Source organism: Pelophylax lessonae (genome assembly GCF_965119305.1).
Source record: "Pelophylax lessonae genome assembly, chromosome: 11".
NCBI classification, from domain to species: Eukaryota; Metazoa; Chordata; class Amphibia; order Anura; family Ranidae; genus Pelophylax; species Pelophylax lessonae.
Window position 1 is genome coordinate 24,925,569 of NC_138778.1, and position 20,117 is coordinate 24,945,685.

Sequence of the window (20,117 nt, forward strand, 5' to 3'; positions counted from 1 at the left end):
AAGGGGGCACGCTGGTCTCTCTGCATTGAAAGGGGGCACGCTGGTTTGTCTGCATTGAAAGGGGGCACACTATACCTTAATTACTGAAGGCCCCTTTCACACTTTTGCAACCTCAAAGTCATGCAATTTTTTTACAGCGTTTTTTGCCGCAAAGCAATGCCTATTACATTTTTCTGTTTGCGCCCCCCCAAAAATTTTGAGCACCAGCCGCCACTGATTCAGATATCATTTATTGTTAGCCGCCGATTCCCTTCACCATAAGAACAAGATGGCAGGAAGGGGGCCCACTGCAGAACTTGTGAAAGGGCCCCGCAACGAGAGTAAAGGGCCCCAGGATCAGTGGGAAGAGCCCCAGGCTTGAAGGGAAGGGCCCCGGCCAGGGGACCGGGGGGCCCTTCATGGTTTCTTGCACTGGGGCCCTGAAGGTTCTAGTTATGCCTCTGCCATAGTCCCACTGTATGTAGGAACGTAGCCACCCTCTCCTGCTCACTCCTAAGGTTAACTATGAAAAGGAGAGATTGGAGCTTCCAAAGGACATGATAAGAAGGCAGAATAAGGATAGCGATTAGCGTCACTTTAATGCCCAGTCCAGTGACCTTGTTTAGGTTATGATGATGTCATCAGTCAGGAGAAAACATTTCCACATTTTCCCCAGTGATTGCAGCACTGTAACATTAAAGTAATGCCCCGTACACACGCACCGATTGTTGGCCGACCGATCGGCCATCTTTTGTCCAGTGTTGTTGTGTTGGTTGAAATGTGCTCTAGACTGCACACTAAATTTGTCGGCCAACAACAACCAACTTCAGAAGTGATGTCATGTTCTGCTCTACTTTTCGTGTGTTTTTTCTTCTCTGAGCATGCCCAGTCTTGCTCAACTGATTTTTGTCGGCCGAAATCTGTACTGACAGAGGAACAATCGGCCGTTCTGCTGACGGCCAACAAAAATTTTATAGCATGCACACCAGATTTTGTTTGGCCGAAAAGTCGCAGTCGGTTGTCGGAATCATCATACTAATAAGCCGATAATCGGCCGATCGGGCGGCGGCCGAAAATTCACGGCCAACAATCGGTACGTGAGTACAAGGCTTAAGTCACAAGGTGAGAGATTGCAGCAGGGGCTGATCTGTGTCAGACATTTGTGATCCCAATCAGGACCTACATAGTAGAGATCAGGTTGGGATAGGTCATGAAAAATGATATCTAATGCTAGGTCCACTTTAAGGGAAAAATTAAAGAAAAAAGAAAAATAACTGTGTCTGCATATTAAATGTTACACTTCAGAAACAGAATTAGGAGATGGTAGGAGGATACTTGTTTAATGTGTGGAGCATAATTAGTCCCGTTTGATGCTTTGGTGATGGCAACCCCCAGCGGGAATGTGAATACTGAGAGGAGCGCGTAGGAGACAGGCAGTCCAAGTAAAACTCACATAAAAGTGGTTTTTTTTTTCGGTATGAAAAGTGCCTTGTTGGAGGCCACAGACAAGTCTGCGCCTTCTATCCTCGTCATAAAATATTCAGTTGCCCAAAGCAATGAATTTGTTTACTTCTTATGGACATCACTAAAGAACGGCACAATAATTAATATAAAGCTCAGCTTCTACCAATGTACGCTTTATAGAGAGTGGAGAGGGGTGAGAAGTTAGGGAGAAACAAGAGCAACACACAACAGGTTTAGGAGTATTTATTTTATTATTATTATTATTATTATTATTATTATTATTAATAATAATAGTTATAAAATGCATATCAAATAAATAAATTAATAAGTATTTATTTAGTATCAATGGTCTTTATAGAGGAGTATTTATTTCATTAAATAAGTTCAAAAGTAAAAGCCCAACATATTTATTAATAATATTAATTAGTAGTAGTAGCAGTAACAGTTGTAGTATTTATTTATTTATTCATTTATTTTGCATTTATTTATTTATTAGCAGTAGTATTCATTAATTTATTTATTTTAGTATTTATTTTTTTAATATTATTATTATTGGTATTTATTTATTTAGGAGTATTTCTTTTTTTTTCGTATTATTGGTCTTTATTTATTTATTTACACTGGCTGGCTGGCTGGGAAGGGGTTAACATCTAGGGCGATCAAAGGGTTAAGGCCTCATGCACACGAGGCGTTAGAAAAAACAAGCTGCAAAGCCGCTACTAAGGACAGGAAAAATCAGCTGTAAAAACGCGCTTTTAGTAGGTTTTTCCATTGGCGGTAATGCGCGTTTAGCCGCATTAGCTTTTAGCAGCATTTTTCTGACTCTATTCAAGTCGGAATGATCCGACTTGTGGTGCAATGTGTGCTCTGAGGATCTTGAAGGGGAACTCTACGGCAAAATGGAAAAATAAATGGCGCAGTGTACCCCCCCCTCAAGTTCCATACCAGGCCCCCTACGTCTGGTATGGATCTTGAAAGGGAACCCCACGCCAAAATAAAAAAATGTCCCCTCCAAAATCCATACCAGACCCTTAACTGAGCATGCAGCCCCGCAGGTCAGGAAAGGGGAGGGGACGAGCGAGCCCCCCCCCCTTCTGGACCATACCAGGCCATACACCCTCAACATGGGGGTGCTTTGAGGAAAGGAGGGTTCTTCACCCCCCACCCCAAAGCACCTTGTCCCCATGTTGGAAGTGGGAGCAGGTAAACTAGGAGGAATGCTTAAAGCAGAACTTCCCCTTTTGGATGGAGCCCCGCTTTAACCACCTCCCACCCAGGCCATAGTACATATACGGCCGGGTGGGAGTCTCGTCCTTCTGAATGGACGTTCCGGAATGTCCTTCAGAAGGAGAGAGATCGCGCCGCCGCAGGCACGCGCAGCGGCGCGATCTCGATGTGCCTGTGTCCCTAGGACACAGAGCAACAAGCCTCGGCAGGAGGGCCCTGTGATTGGCCTTCCTGATCACATGACGGCTGTGACCAATCACAGCCGTCATGTAATGTCAATACAGCCGTTGTAACGGCTTCGATCTCTTCTCCTCCTGACAGATCCTGTCAGTGAGGAGAAGAGAAGAGGATCAATTCTGCAGCTGGGGTGATCAGTGAGTATTTCTAATTACTCACTGATCACAGGGGGGGTCTGTGCTGGTAATCAGATGATTGATTACCAGTGCAGCCCTGGGGGGAGGGGATGCCACTAGAGCCACCAGGGATGCCCACCCATGACCACCAGGGATGCCCACCATGGCCACCAGGGATGGCAAACAGGGCTCAGAGAGCCTGCCAGTGGTGCCCCCTATCAGTGCTGCCCACCAATGCCATCTATCAGTGCTGCCCACCAGTGCCCGTTATTGCCATCTATCAGTGCCGCCCACCAGTGCCCATTATTGCCCACCAGTGCTGCCTATCAGTGCCCATCAGTGCCCCCCATCAGTGCCGATCAGTGCCGCCCATCAGTGCCACCCATCAGTGCCCATCAGTGCCGCCTATCAGTGCCCATCAGTGCCCATCAGTGCCGCCGATCAGTGCCCATCAGTGCTGCCTATCAGTGCCCACCAATGCTGCATATCAGTGCTATCTATCAGTGCCACATATCAGTGCCCATCAGTGCTGCATATCAGTGCTACCTATCAGTGCATATCAGTGCCACCCCATCAGTGCCACCCCATCAGTGTCTCCTCATCAGTGCCTGTCAGTGCGGCGTCATCAGTGCTCATCAGTGCAGGAAAAAACGTATCTATTTACAAAATTTTATAACCTAAACAAAAAACTTTTTTTTTTTTCAAACTTTTCGGCATTTTTTTATTTGTGCACCAAAAAAGAAAAAACCTGGCAGTGATCAAATACCACCAAAAGAAAGCTCTATTTGTGGGGAAAAAATGAAATAAATTTGGTTTAGGTACAGTGTTGCATGACTGCGCAATTGTCATTCAAAATGCAACAGCGCTAAAAGCTGAAAATTGGTCTGGGAAGGAAGGGGGTTTAAGTGCCCTGTATTGAGGTGGTTAAGCAATGTGCTTTGCAGGAAAAAAAAAAAAACCAGGACACTGCTATTGTCGGAAGAGAGCCCTGTGTTAGTTTTCATCCACAGGGCTCTCTTCAGTAGTACTGGAGCTGATCGTCAGGTGGCAGCGACCAATCAGTGGCTGGTACCCGTTAATTGGTTCATGCTGCAGCCAATCGCTGCACAGCTGGGACGGCAGGTTCTGGCGCTCCCTACCCCAGCGCTCAGATAAAATACTAGCATTGGCATAGCAATAGGGATTGCAATTGTGACCCCGAACATGTTCTAGGGGGGATCGTGCGGCCTCCATAGTGGCTTATCATCTAGGGGTGCAAAGTGCGCAGTGTACCCATGAATGAGACAAGCCTGAGGCACTGATGCTTCGCCTATCACTGCCAGATTTCTGGCTCCTGTCACAGATGATTCTGTGTGACTTGTTTCTCAGTCACACAAAGATCTCTTGCTAGAGCATGGGTGTCCAACCTTTTGGCTTCTCTGGGCCACATTAAGTGTACAGAAATTTTCTCGGGCCGCATATAAAATATATACTATTAAGGTATATAAGTAATAAAACGCCGCTGTGCCCTTCCCGTGCTGCTGTGCCCCCCCAGCACTAATTTAACACAACTAGTGGATGATCCCCTCCGAGACTGCCTCTGTGGCCATGCCCCCGACTTGACTTCCTTCCTCCCCAGCAAAAAAAATAAAAAATTGTCAGGGGGCAGTGGGCCGCATTGCCTGCGGTTCTGGGCCGCAGGTTGGACATGCCTGTGCTAGAGCTTCTGATGGAAACCTGGTGCAGGAACTGCATCTCTGGAGGGGGCGGGTTGCTGATGTCATCCACCGGAGCCCCGAGAAGGAAAGGAAATCTGCCATCCCTGTGAGCTAGAGAGATGTGATTCAGAGGTGAGCTCTGCAAACTTAGGGAGGAGGGGGACTTGTACAGACTGGGGGGACTTGTGCAGACTCGCGGAGGACTTGTGGGACTTGTACAGACTGGGGGAAACTTGTACAGACTGGGGAGAAACTTGTGCAGACTGGGGGGGACTGGGGAGGGGCTAGTGCAGATTGGGGGGACTTGTACAGACTGGGGAGAAACTTGTGCAGACTGGGGGGGGGGGGTACTGGGGAGGGGCTAGTGCAGATTGGGGGGGGACTTGTACAGACTGGGGGGGGGGACTTTTACAGACTAGGGAGTAACTTGTGCAGACTTGAGGGGGAACTGAGAAGGGACCTGTGCAGACCGGGGGGGGGGGGGACTTGTGGGACTTGTACAGACTGGAAGTGACTTGCACAGACTGGGGGAAACTTGTACAGACTGGGGAGAAACACATGCAGACGGAGGGGGGACTGGGGAGGGGCTTGTGCAGATTGGGGAGACCTGTGGGACTTGTACAGATTGGGGGGGACTTGTACAGACTGGGGAGAAACTTGTGCAGACTTGGGGGGAACTGAGAAGGGACTTGTGCAGACTGGGGGGGGGGGGGGACTTGTGTAACTTGTACAGATTGGAAGTGACTTGTACAGTCTGGGGGAAACTTTTACAGACTGGGGAGAAACTCGTGCAGACGGAGGGACTGGGGAGGGGCTAGTGCAGATTGGGGGGACTTGTTGGGCTTTTACAGACTGGGGGGGACTTGTACAGACTGAGGAGAAACTTGTGCAGACTTGGGGGGGGGGGGAACTGAGAAAGGACTTGTGCAGACTGGGGGGGGGGGGGACTTGTGGAACTTGTACAGACTGGAAGTGACTTGTGCAGCCTGGGGGGAAACTTGTGCAGCCTGGGGGGAAATGTGAAGGGGCTTTTGCAGATTGGGGAGGACTTGAACAGACTGGGGGGAAGCTTATGCAGACTGAAAGGGCATGCTTGTGCAGACTGGGGGGGGTATCTTGGCGTGTGGTGGAAGCGGCAGATGGTAATGGAGAGGCCAAGGTCAACTTTTGCACCGGGGCCCACAAGCTTCAAGCTACGCCTCTGCATGTTAGGTGCGTGATCCGGAGCGGCTGGCCTGCCGCAGTATATGTGCCATCATAAAGTGGTTAAAAAAGAAAACAAATACAGCCATTACATCCAAGAATTGGTAAGCTGCAATATAATAAATGTTTGCTTTTGGGTTTAATACCTTTTTAAGTGCTGGGAGGAATTGATTGAACTCTTATTGTGTTATATCACGAGTGCTGAATATATTCTCTGCAGGCAGAATACTCATCCCTCTGCCGCCTGCTTACTGGCCCCGCGACAAGGACACAGCTCTATTATGTGTGAAGGAAGCAGCCTGCTGCCAAACAGCGACTGACTCATGAGATCCACAAGATACATTTCCTCCCCGATACCTGCTGTGTACTCCAGCACTACACGGGGATAAGGATGGGGCTGGTTTTACATTTTACAAGTAAGATATTCATCCTTCCAGGTATTGGATGTAAAAAAACCCTTTGTGGATTTGCGCTCTTCCCTACTCTTTAACCTGTTTTTTGCAAAGCTATTCATCTTGACCGAGTTTGGGGTGAAGGAACTTGACTGGACTGCACAGAGTCCTGACCTCAACATGATAGACACCTTTGGGATGAATTAAAGCGCAGACTGCGAGCCAGGCCTTCTTGTCCAACATCAGTGCTTGACCTCACAAATGCTCTTCTGGAAGAATGGTCAAACATTCCCATAGACACATTCCTAAACCTTGTGGACAGCCTTCCCAGAAGAGTTGAAGTTGTTATAGCTGCAAAGGGTGGGCCAACTCAAGATTGAACCCTACGGGCTAAGACTGGGATGCCATCAATGTTCATGTGTGTGTAAAGGCAGGTGTCCCAATACTTTTGACAATATAGTGTATGTGCATCGGGAAAAGAGTCGGCTTTACCATCTGCATGCTGCACATGTGCAATGTTTCTGTGCTGAGCATACCACGGAGACCAGGACCACAAAGACAGCTGTCGGTCCGGACCAATGATCAGGAGCTGGTGGGACCAGCTCCTGATCATGTGACCACTGTGACAGCCAATCACAGTGGTCACATTATTACAAAATATAAAGTGTTCCCTGAATGATCCCCATGCCGAGTGACCTCCTGTGGTTACAATGCAGCAGGGCAGCCACTTGCCATGGGATCTGGAAAAACAGCAAGGATCACTGTAGTAGCAGTGGCTACTACATTGATTCTCCTCTTCCACAGGGATACCACAGGTATGGAATGTGTACACTTACATTGGTGGCCATAATATGATATTTTCCTGTTTCGCTCTATTTTTTAATGAATAGATAACATTCGACATGGAGAGAAAATTGCCTAATAACATTCGATTTGGGCCTATTTTCACAGAAAAAATTTACATGCAGTTTCACAGGATGATTAAATCTGCAAATTGTTTATAAATACATCCCAAAGTGTGTGAAAATCTCCCGGGTGGGGACACAGCACCATTTAGGGAAAGTGTTGCACTTTCTCCATACATTCTCTGATTGGATGAGATGGAGAAGCGGGGCAGTGACATTACAATCCCCAGGGGAGGACTGGGCCAGGAGGCAATTGCCCCCTGGGCCGTTCTGATGCCCCAAAAAAAAGGCTGCACCGCTTCTGCCAAAGACATGCCTAAAGGATTTATTTAGACGTGTTCCTATTGGGAGTATCTCACCAAAAATGAAATTTTTGTTGCAGGGGATGCCAGAAATCTGACTGGTATTTTAGGCAGACTTCTGGGAAAATTGGTGAGCCAATCACACAAGCAGGAAATTATGTTTCTGGGGTGTAGTCAGTATACGTTCTGTGTACAGAACAGCTCCAGCAGGGGAGGACTGGGTCATGGGGCAGGGGGGCAGTTGCCCCCCAGGCCACTCTGATACCCTATAAAAGGCTGCACCACTTCTGCCACAGACATGCCTAAAGGATTCCTGGTGAAGAGAAGTAAAAAGTCCCCACCGCTGACCTACTGAGTGCAGGATGAAGACAAGGATAAAGCAAAGACCCCCCCACCAGCATGGATGGTGTAAACCATGGGTGTCCAACCTTTTGGCTTCCCTGGGCCACATTGAGTGTAGAGAAATTTTCTCGGGCCGCATATAAAATATATACTATAGTTAAGGTATATATTTAATAAATTGCTGCCGCGCCCTCGCCGCGCCGCCGCACCCCCCGCACTAATTTAACACAACTAGAGGATGATCAAATGAAATGGAATCAGTATACAGAGGTTTACTTCTTCTGAGAGATATTAAGGAAACACTCTAACCACCATGACCACTTCACCCTCCCCAGCAACAAAAAAATGTCAGGGGGCAGTGGGCCGCATTGCCTGGGGTTCGGGGCCGCATGCGGCCCCCGGGCCGCAGGTTGGACATGCCTGGTGTAAACTGTGTCTGAGTAGAGGCTGGTTCCATGCCCCACTGGAGACTCTCCTCCCCCAGCCAGCCAAGCTGTCCATGTTCCCCCCCAGCCACCCCCTGCTGGCTAGACTGGGAACCCGAATTTCGGCCGGTGAATAGAGGGTACCTGGAGCAGAGCTTCAGCCTGGAATGGGGGTCAGGAGGAGGCCGGGAAGGGGGAGAGTGGGGGGGGGGGGCCTCTGGTTTGTACTTGCCCCCTGGGCCGATAGTTGCCAGTCATCCCCTGACAATCCCCACCTCGTCCAATTAGAGAATTCTTTCCATTCATTGAGAGAATACAAAGTGTTTTCTGAACAGTGCCTGTGCAGAGTGAGCGCCCCCCTGTGGTCACTATGCAGCAGGGCAGTGGGATCCAGAAGACAGCAAGGATCACTGTAGTAGAGACAAAAATAAAAACCATACCCAGAGTTTTAACATGTTGGGTGCAGCTTCATTTTAACCCTTCCATGCCACAATGTCAGCCTTGGTATGGCCGGCCCTTCAAATCCTTGACGGAAAGGGGATTACACGCAGTTCGTTTGTGCGTTCATTAATAAACATGAATGGTTTTATCTTCTGCGTCCCGTTGCTAACTTTGAGACGAACGTTTTTATACAGAGGGAGATAGCGGCCGATCTCAAAGTAATATGATTCCAATTTTTAGGCGTAAACCCACTGGGCGCAAAATCAACAACTATTTGATATTTTTATCCTTTATCTCCAAATCCATTCTTTCATCTGTAGCGCTTTGTTTTAGGAACATTAATCTGCACAGATGGCGAAAGCACAGTAATCTCTGATTTTCTGTTACTATGTTACCAGATACCGAGCGGAATTTTTAATGAAATGGCCGTTTTGAAGGATTTATAGAAAACAGCATCTTTTGTTATTCCCCCCCCCCCCCCCCCCCCCCCAGATCAAGCTTTTTAAATGTTATTTTCGATGTATAGATGACAGTCACGTGACTTGCAGTATGGACACATTGTGTTTTATCTTAGACGTCCTCATATAGACGATTGATTCTCAGCCTTTTTTTATAGTCCCAGCATGATTTAAAAGTATGCTACATTGGAAAAAACATAAATGTTACTTAATAATGGGAAATCTGGGATAATGCATACAATCACTGTTACGAAACTTCACATCAGAGGTCCCTTCGTCACATCAGAGGTCCCTCTATCACATCTGTGGTCTGTTATCACATCAGAGGTCTTGCCATCACATCAGAGGACTCTTATTACATCAGAGGTCTTCCCATCACATCAGAGGTTACCCATAGTATCAGAGGTTACCCCATTATATCAGAGGTTACCCCATTACATCAGAGGTCTTGCCATCACATCAGAGGTCTCTTATCACATCAGAGGTCTTCCCATCACATCAGAGGTTACCCACAGTATCAGAGGTTACCCCATTATGTCAGAGGTTACCCCATTACATCAGAGGTCCCTTCGTCACATCAGAGGTCCCTCTATCACATCTGTGGTCTGTTATCACATCAGAGGTCCTCCCATCACATCAGAGGTTTCCGCATTACATCAGAGGTCCCTCCATCACATCAGAGGACTCTTATCACATCAGAGGTCTTCCCATCACATCAGAGGTTACCCATAGTATCAGAGGTTACCCCATTATATCAGAGGTTACCCCATTACATCAGAGGTCTTGCCATCACATCAGAGGTCTTGCCATCACATCAGAGGTCTTCCCATCACATCAGAGGTTACCCATAGTATCAGAGGTTACCCCATTATGTCAGAGGTTACCCCATTACATCAGAGGTCCCTCTATCACATCTGTGGTCTGTTATCACATCAGAGGATTCCGCATTACATCAGAGGACTCTTATCACATCAGAGGTCTTCCCATCACATCAGAGGTTACCCATAGTATCAGAGGTTACCCCATTATATCAGAGGTTACCCCATTACATCAGAGGTTACCCCATCACATCAGAGGTTACCCCATTACATCAGAGGTTACCCCAGCACATCAGAGGTTACCCCAGCACATCAGAGGTTACCCCATCACATCAGAGGTTACCCCATTACATCAGAGGTTACCCCATCACATCAGAGGTTACCCATAGTATCAGAGGTTACCCCATTATGTCAGAGGTTACCCCATTACATCAGAGGTCCCTTCGTCACATCAGAGGTCCCTCTATCACATCTGTGGTCTGTTATCACATCAGAGGTCCTCCCATCACATCAGAGGATTCCGCATTACATCAGAGGTCCCTCCATCACATCAGAGGACTCTTATCACATCAGAGGTCTTCCCATCACATCAGAGGTTACCCATAGTATCAGAGGTTACCCCATTATATCAGAGGTTACCCCATTACATCAGAGGTTACCCCATTACATCAGAGGTCTTGCCATCACATCAGAGGTCTTGCCATCACATCAGAGGTTACCCATAGTATCAGAGGTTACCCCATTATGTCAGAGGTTACCCCATTACATCAGAGGTCTTCCCATCACATCAGAGGTTTCCCATAATATTAGTGGTTCCCCCATCACACCAGATGCTCTCCATCACACCAGTGATTCCCCCATCACATCAGATGCCCCTCCATCACATCAGAGGTTTACCCATCACATCAGAGGTCCTTTCATAACATCAGAGGTCCTCTTAACACATCAGAGGTCTTCCCATCACATAAGAGGTCCTGCCATCACATCAGAGGTCTTCTCATCACATCAGAGGTCTTCCCATCACATTAAAGGTTCCCCCATCACATCAGAGGCCCCTCCTTCACATCAGAGGCCCCTCCTTCACATCAGAGGTCCTCTTATTACATCAGAGGTCTTCTTATCATACCAGAGGTCCTCTTATCACATCAGAGGTCCATCCATCACACCAGAGGCCCTCCTATCACATCAGAGGTTTCCGTATTACATCAGAGGTCCCTCCATCACATCAGAAGTCTCTTATCACATCAGAGGTCCCTCCATCACATCAGAAGTCTCTTATCACATCAGAGGTTCTCCCATCACATCAGAGGTTACCCCATTATATCAGAGGTCTTGCCATCACATCAGAGGTTTCCCATAATATTAGAGGTTCCCCCATCACATCAGATGCCCCTCCATCACATCAGAGGTCTACCCATCACATCAGAGGTTCTTTCATAACATCAGAGGTTCCTCCATCACATCAGAGGTTCCCCCATAACACCAGAGGTCCTTCCATCACATCAGAGGCTCCTCCTTCACATCAGAGGTCTACCCATCACATCAGATGCCCCTCCATCACATCAGAGGTCCTTTCATAACATCAGAGGTTCCTCCATCACATCAGAGGTTCCCCCATAACACCAGAGGTCCTTCCATCACATCAGAGGCTCCTCCTTCACATCAGAGGCCCCTCCTTCACATCAGAGGCCCTCTTATCGCATCAGAGGTTCTCTTATCACACCAGAGGCCCTCCTATCACATCAAAGGTTCCCCCATCATATCAGAGGTCTCTCCATCACGTCAGAGGTCCTCTCATCACATCAGAGGTTCCCCCATCACATTAGAGGCCATGGGGGCGCATGGGGGCGGTAAGGGGGAGGGAGGGCGCCAGTGAGAATCAACAGAAGAATCAATAAGCTAAAAGAAAAAACAGATTCCTCCATCCACACAAATAAGGTGAATGAAACAATACTCCCTGCCAGGACACTGTGGGAGGGACCTAGCTGGCTCCACCTACTACAGACAGAGACCAGACAAGTTATTTTTCACAAGTAGAGGAAGCAAAGCTGATACAGCCTACCTGATAAGCGCCACGCCCCCCTCGCCGCAAGTGACAAGGACAGAGATTTATCAGTCCTTTTCTTTACAGCATCAGCTGTGTAGATTAATGAATAGGACGCGCTCTGAGGCTTCCTGCTCATTCACAAACTGAAGCATAGCAAACACAGTTTCTTATGCTTCAGTGATGAATGGACACAGGAGTGATTGGTACCGATCGTTCACTGTGTTCATTCAGGAAAGGAAGAGGAAACCAAAAGACAAATTTACTGGTCCCTTTCCCTGCATCCTGAAACAGCCCTCTGTGTGCCAACAGCAGCTATAGGGAAGAAGGGTCCACACCGCTCCAAGGCTATCTTGTGAAGAAAAAACAATGCTTTATTGTAAAAATCATAAGTCCAAAAACCGACATACAGGAATATACACTACTCAGCAGACGCGTTTCACACAAAGTGCTTAATCATTGCCCAACAGCAGCTAACAGCGAGAAAGGAGGGAAAGGGGCACACAGAGGGGCCCTGACAGCAGATGGAAGGGGAACATGTGCTAGAACCAATCCCCCTGCAATGCAGCTGGAGTGAGGGAGAGGAGGAGAAGCCTACAGCGCTGCAGGGGGAGGCAGAAGAGGATTGTTGTCTGCAATAAGGCAGTACAGCTGGCCCTCCTGCTCTGCAGGTCCCCGGGCCCCCTTTTGAATGGATGGTGACCGGGCCCAGTACAGAAGGGCTGGTGGCTGTACTGCCTTATCAGTGGCCCTGCACCCACTACAGGCAGAGACCAGACCAGACCAGTTACTCTGCACAAGTAGAGGGTGCAGAGCTGTGGGAGGGACCTAGCAAGCTCCACCCACTACAGGCAGAGACCAGACCAGATACTCTGTACAAGCAGAGGAAGCAGAGCTGTGGGAGAGACCTAGCAAGCTCCACCCACTACAGACAGAGACCAGACCAGTTACTCTGCGCAAGCAGAGGGAGCATAGCTTTAGGAGGGACCTAGCAGGCTCCACCCACTATAGGCAGAGACCAGACTAGTTACTCTGCACAAGCAGAGAGAGCAGAGCTGTGGGAGGGACCTAGCAGGCTCCACCCACTATAGGCAGAGACCAGACTAGTTACTCTGTGCAAGCAGAGGGAGCAGAGCTGTGGGAGGGACCTAGAAAGCTCCACCCACTACAGGTAGAGACCAGACCAGTTACTCTGCACAAGTAGAGAGAGCAAAGCTGTGGGAGGGACCTAGCAGGCTCCACCCACTATAGGCAGAGACCAGACTAGTTACTCTGTGCAAGCAGAGGGAGCAGAGCTGTGGGAGGGACCTAGTAAGCTCCACCCACTACAGGTAGAGACCAGACCAGTTACTCTGCACAAGTAGAGAGAGCAAAGCTGTGGGAGGGACCTAGCAGGCTCCACCCACTATAGGCAGAGACCAGACTAGTTACTCTGTGCAAGCAGAGGGAGCAGAGCTGTGGGAGGGACCTAGCAAGCTCCACCCACTACAGACAGAGACCAGACCAGTTACTCTGCACAAGCAGAGAGAGCAGAGCTTTAGGAGGGACCTAGCAATCTCCACCCACTACAGGCAGAGGCCAGATTAGTTACTCTGTACAAGTAGAGAGAGCAAAGCTGTGGGAGGGACCTAGCAAGCTCCACCCACTACTGGCAGAGACCAGACCAGTTACTCTGTACAAGCAGAGAGAGCAGAGCTGTGGGAGGGACCTAGCAGGCTCCACCCACTATAAGCTTATAGGCTGCCTGCTGAAAACTACAGGAGGGGCAGAGACCAGACCATTCATCCTGCACAAGAATAGGGAGCAGCAGTGACCATTCTTTATTCCAGAAAGTCAAAGTTTCACCCTGGATTAGTGCACAGATCCGGAGGAAATACACAAATCACACCAAGATTCAAGAAGTAACACACATGACTCTTGTATTTAGGAATTATGTTTTAGCCGGAGTTCCCCTTTAGGGGATCTATTTGTTCAGAGCTTCTTATCAATAATATAATAAACATTTCTGCAAAATGAATGAGTTTTATTTTTACTTTCACGGTGATTCACATTTAGGCCTTACCTTCCTTCCACCTGTGTTGATGCGTAGCGATGTTAGGAAGGGATCGAAAATCATATGGCTGGTTTCTATGTTGACGGGAGACTGCCTCTTTCCAACCGCACATAGATTCCAGGCGGAATTTACCAATCCCCAAAAGGAAGGCACTAGGGAGACAAAATAGTGAAACGCTTTAAGCATTATTGTTATTAACCACTTGACGCCCAGAAGATTTACCCCCCTTCATGACCAGGCCATTTTTTTCAATACAGCACTGCGTTACTTTAACTGACAATTGCGCGGTCATGCAACACTGTACCCAAATAAAATGTATGTCCTTTTTTCCCCACAAATAGAACTTTCTTTTGGTGGTATTTGATCTCCTCTGTGGTTTTTATTTTTTGTGCTATAAACAAAAAAGGCCGACAATACAAAAAAAAAAAAAAAAATTTACATTCTGCTATATAAAACATATCCAATAAAAAAATGTAAAAAATCGAATTTCTTCATCCATTTAGGTCAATATGTATTCTGCTACATATTTTTGGTAAAAAAAAATCCCAATACGCGTATATTGATCAGTTTGCGCCTACAAACTGTGGGATATATATATATGGAATCTTTATTTATTTATTCATTTACTTATATTTACCAGTAATTGCGGTGATCAGCAACTTATAGCGGGACTGTGACATTCCGTTGGACAAATCGGACACTGACACTTTTTTGGAAACCAGCAGCACTAATACAGTGGTCAGTGCTAAAAAATATGCACTGTCACTGTATGAATGACACTGACAGGGAATGAGGTTGCCATAGGGGGTGATCAAAGGGTTAACTGTATGTCTTATCAGTGCTTGGTTACTGTATGGGAGGTACTTGTACTAGGGGAAGGCAGAGATCCATGTTCCTGCTTTGTAGAAACACAGGATCAATACCTTCCCTACTGATAGAACAGCAATCTGCCTGCTTTTACATTGCTTTATGCACTGGTCTAAATCATTTGGTGGATGGGGGGGGGGGGGGAATTATGGTATGGGGTTGTTTTTCAGGGGTTGGGCTTGGCCCCTTAGTTCCAGTGAAGGGAACTCTTAAGGCATCAGCATACCAAGAAATTTTGGACAATTTCATGCTCCCAACTTTGTGGGAACAGTTTGGGGATGGCCCCTTCCTGTTCCAACATAACTGCACACCAGTGCACAAAGCAAGGTCCATAAAGACATGGATGAGTGAGTTTGGGGTGGAGGAACGTGACTGGCCTGCACAGAATCCTGACCTCAACCCAATAGAACACCTTTGGGATGAATTAGAGCAGAGACTGTGAGCCAGGCCTTTTCATCCAACATCAGTGCCTGACCTCATAAATGAGCTTCTGGAAGAATGGTCAAACATTCCCATAGACACACTCCTAAACCTTGTGGACAGCCTTCCCAGAAGAGTTGAAGCTGTTATAGCTGCAAAGGGTGGGCCAACTCAATATTGAACCCTACGGACTAAGACTGGGATGCCATTAAAGTTCATGTGCGTGTAAAGGCAGGTGTCCCAATACTTTTGACAATATTGTGTAGTTGGACCTTGTAGTGTAGTGAGAGTAAGGAGACCTATGCACCACCATGAGCACCGGAGCACCCCTTCATAAGATCTGACAATGTGACAGTTAAGTCGGATGTAGCACCCTCCTCGGTAGGTGCTAGGTTGGTAAAAGCTTAGCAGCTCTATCTGCTTATCAGGGGAGCCTGATTGTTAGTTCTGCCTGTTACATGTGTCCATGTGTGATTCACTTGGTCTGAGGGAGTGTCCCCACTGTATCCAATAGGGGAGCCTGTTGGACAGTGGAGGAAACCCAGCCATTGACACATAGGCTTTTGTAGCTGCTCCCTAGGGGGCAGTGCTACATCGGTATTTGTCATTAATTGGAATTTTGCTGTATTTATCACTGTATTTTTTAGACTGTTTTGACCACGTGATTGTGACTGTACCTATAAGAGCCCATTCACACTACCGCGACTTGTCAGGCGACTTGTCAGCCTGACAAGTCGCGGTCGGTCGTGGTCCATTGAGTAGAACAGGACCCGTTCTAATAGGAGCGACACAAGTCGCTCCGACTTAGAAAAAGGGTCCTGTACTACTTTGGGACGACCTCGGAGCGACTTACATAGACTTCCATTATGTGAAGTCTCTGCAAGTCGCGCCGAAGTCGCGGCGCACAGCGGTGAACGCGACTTCACAGGTCGCCCCGCAAAGTCGTGTCGCCTCAGTGTGAACCGGCTCTTAAGGTTCAGTTTAAGTTTAGGCACTGGATGTTTGTAACTAATGTCTACCTTCAGTAAAGGAACAGAAAAATGGGGTATGTCTCTGATTTATGCATGGTGAACAGAATAGCATTGTGGACACAGTTGCCTCATGGATGCAGGCAGTTGGACAAAGGTGAGGTAGTGGATTGACGGCGTTCTCAATAAAACCAGGTGTATAGTAATTCCCTGGGGAATCCCCTTTTACCAGCTAGTTTGGGATAGTGGTGGTGGTGGTTCCGTGACGGTGAGTCATTCAGTGGCAGTGACTAGGAAGGTTTCTCTGTTGCACCTGCTGTGCTGCTTGGGCACCTTGTATAGCATTGCCCCAGGGGTGGTAGCTGACCACCTAGGAACTAAACCTGGAACCACAGGTATAGAGGAGGCTTCTTATGTATGGTGCAACAAGTACTCTTCCCATGCCATGGAACCTGCGTGAATTTGTTTAACCACTTTACCACCGGAGGATTTTGCTGTCTTACGTCCAGGCCACTTTTTGCGATTCGGCACTGTGCGACTTTAACTGACAATTGCGCGGTCATGCAACGCCGTACCCAAACGAACTTTACGTCCTTTTTTTTCCACAAACAGAGCTTTCTGTGCGATTTTTACTTTTTGCGCTATAAACAAAAAAAGAGCGACAATTTTGAAAAAATAACCATACTTTTCAAATTTTTTTATATGAAATCCCCCCCCCCCCCAAAAAAAATGTAAAAAATCTAAATTTTTTATCATTTTAGGCCAATTTGTTTTCTGCTACATATTTTTGGTAAAAAAAAATAGCAATAAGCGTATTTTGATTGGTTTGCACAAAAGTTATTGCGTTTACTAACTAAGGGAAAGATTTCTGTCATTTTGGGTTTTTTTTTTTTAACGAGTAATGGCGGCGATCTGCGATTTTTTTTGCGGGACTGCGACATTGCGGCGGACAGATCGGACCCTTGACTGACATTTTTGACACTTTTGGGGGTACCAGTGACATTACTGCAGTAATCAGTGCTATAAATATGCACTGTTACTGTACTAATGACACTGGCAGGGAAGGGGTTAATTTTTATTGGAGAGGGAGGGGTTAATGTATGCCTGGTGCTTACTGACGTGTGTGGGGGGAGGTGACTGAGTGACACAGGGACAGATCACATGTTCAGCTATGCTGAACCCTGCAATCTGACCCTGCCTGTCACTTAGGAGATCCACCCGCTTTGTTTACACAAGCGGGCGGATCTCCACACTCGATTCCCCGAAGATGAGGGAATAGCGGCGGTGATCACTGCCTCTCCTCCCCTGGCCCGACTCCCGCTGTAACTGAATACAGTGGGAGCGAGCCTTCGGCGGCGCGCGCGTGCCGCCGAGAGAGGGGAATGTCTGGTGACATAGGTCTACGTCGCCAGACGATAACTAACCACTTTGCCGCAGTACAGTCAACGTGACTGGTCGGCAAGTGGTTAAGAACCAGTGGAGCAAAGTTGGAGCTTCAGACCACCACCTGTGCAAAGCTGTGCCTGGGAACTGGCTTAACAACCGGCACCAAGGGGGTCCTTCTACAAGCCAGTTTATTTCTGAGCGCTACAGGCAAAAATTTTCTTCATTTTGGATAGAGTAAGGGAGGGTTATAACTCCTGGAGATGTCCATGTTGAGGAGACTTCCCTTAAAGCGGAGTTCCGGCCACGAAAATGTTTTTTCAATAAAAATACCCCTGGGACAGTCAGGGCTAGTACATTCCACAATGGATAGCCTCTGAACTGTCCCGGTTCGCACTTACCTTTTAGAAGAAATACTTACCTTGAAAATGTATTGTCCAACGCTGCCATCTTGGATGTGGGCAGCTGAAGCCAGCGCGTCCTCTTCCGTGTCCTCTTCTCCCAGAATGCCCTGCACCGGCCCCGCTCGTCACTTCCGGTGCAGACGCGTCATCCCTGCACAGCTTCTGGGCATGCCCAGAAGCTGTTTAGCAGGGAATGAGGCGCCTGCACCGCAAGTGACGAGCGGGGCCGGTGCAGGCGCATTGATTCCTGGGAGCGACGACGTTCAGCTCCCAGGAATCAATGCAAAGAGGAAGTGACGGCGCGGGCCGCAGCCGCAGAGGGAGGAAGTGGAAGAAAGGTGAGTAGATTTTTCTTCAATAACAAGGTAAGTAAACAAAAAAAAAAAATCGTAACTATCCATTTCTTTTACAGGTGACCAAAAGCAAGCGGATGGCCCAAAATCGACTATGTCGATTTTGTGGCCGGAACTCCGCTTTAACTTCCTCTGTCCCATAGCTAAAACAAGTTAGAGAAATCCCTACAAAGTGAGGGAATCCCTTGTTGTCACCAGAACTAGTGGGTGCATTTTCCCTCTATTACTGATCTGGGAAAAACCCAAAATTTGGCATTTTCTTTTACTTTCGGTGAGTAACCATACACATGGGATAATCTCCCTAACAGGGGCACAATCAGCAATAAAAACTCACTGGTGTCCCACTCCCCCTCTACTCCATCCAAAACTAAAAAAAAAAGTTTGTCTTAAGTTATACTTCAACCACTTGACCTCCGGAAGATTTACCCTCCTTCATGACCGGGCCATTTTTTATGTTACTTTTTTGTTTGAAAATTCTTTTTATTAAAATTTTCATGACACTGCATTTCTTTAACTGACAATTGCGCAGACGTTTGACGCTGTACCCAAATAAAATATATGTCCTTTTTTTACCCACAAATAGAGCTTTCTTTTGGTGGTATTTTCTTTTTTTTTTAATAAATACTTTATTTAGAACAGTTTCATATGTCACAACAAACAATTCCTGAGTCCCACGTGCATCAGCACAAAGGTGACATGTAGATTATATACTCAGCGATAGGAAGTAGAGCACAAATGAAATAAAGGAAATTAAAGGGTTATACGTCATACATAGCTCAGGTGTTCACCCCTTTGTTTTTAGTGGTATTTAACCACCTCTGCCGGTTTTGTTTTTTGCGCTAAAAACAAAAAAAGACTGACAATTTTGAAAAAAAAAAAAAAAAAAACAATATTTTTTACTTTCAGCTATAAAACATATTCAATACAAACAATTGAAAAAAAATCGAATTTCTTCATCAGTTAGGCCAATATGTATTCTGCTACATGTTTTCGGTAAAAAAAAAAAAAAAAATTCCACTAAGCTTATATTGATTGGTTTGCGTAAAAGTTATGGTGTCTGCAAACTATGGAATATTTTTATTTATTTATTTGTTTTTTACTAGTAATGGTGCCGATCAGCAATTTATAGTGGGACTGCAATATTGTGGCAGACAATTTGGACACTAACTGACAATTTGGACACTTTTTGGAGACCCGTGACACTAATACACTAATAAAAAATTTGCACTGTCACTGTACAAATTTACAATCACGGCGATCTGCGATTTTTAGTGGGACTGCGACATTGCGGTGGACAGATCGGACACCTAATTTACATTTTTGACACTTTTGGGGGGACCAGTGACATTACTACAGTAATCAGTGCTAAAAATATGCACTGTTACTGTAATAATGACACTGGCAGGGAAGGGGCTAACATGAGGGGCGATCAAAGGGTTAAATGTGTGCATAGCAGTCATGGGAGCAAGTCTCAAGTCTTAACCTTCAAGTCTCAAGCAAGTCCCAAGTTACTGTGGCGAAAAGCAAGCAAGTCAAGTCGAGTCCCTGCTAGAAGTCAAGCAAGTCAATTATTTCGTTCAAGTCACAAATCAAGTCAAAATACTGATCTACCCCAATTT

The 20,117-nt window shown here is 46.9% G+C and overlaps 1 protein-coding gene across 1 annotated transcript in view; it reads right to left on the reverse strand.

Moving 5' to 3' along the window:
- The window catches only part of CA10 (carbonic anhydrase 10), a 305,312-nt gene that overhangs the window by 83,887 nt on the left and 201,308 nt on the right, over positions 1-20,117 (reverse strand). Inside the window, exon 3 of the mRNA XM_082272483.1 lies at positions 14,113-14,255. Within this exon, the coding sequence (XP_082128609.1) occupies positions 14,113-14,255 (143 nt within the window). The remainder of the gene's footprint in view (positions 1-14,112; positions 14,256-20,117) is intronic.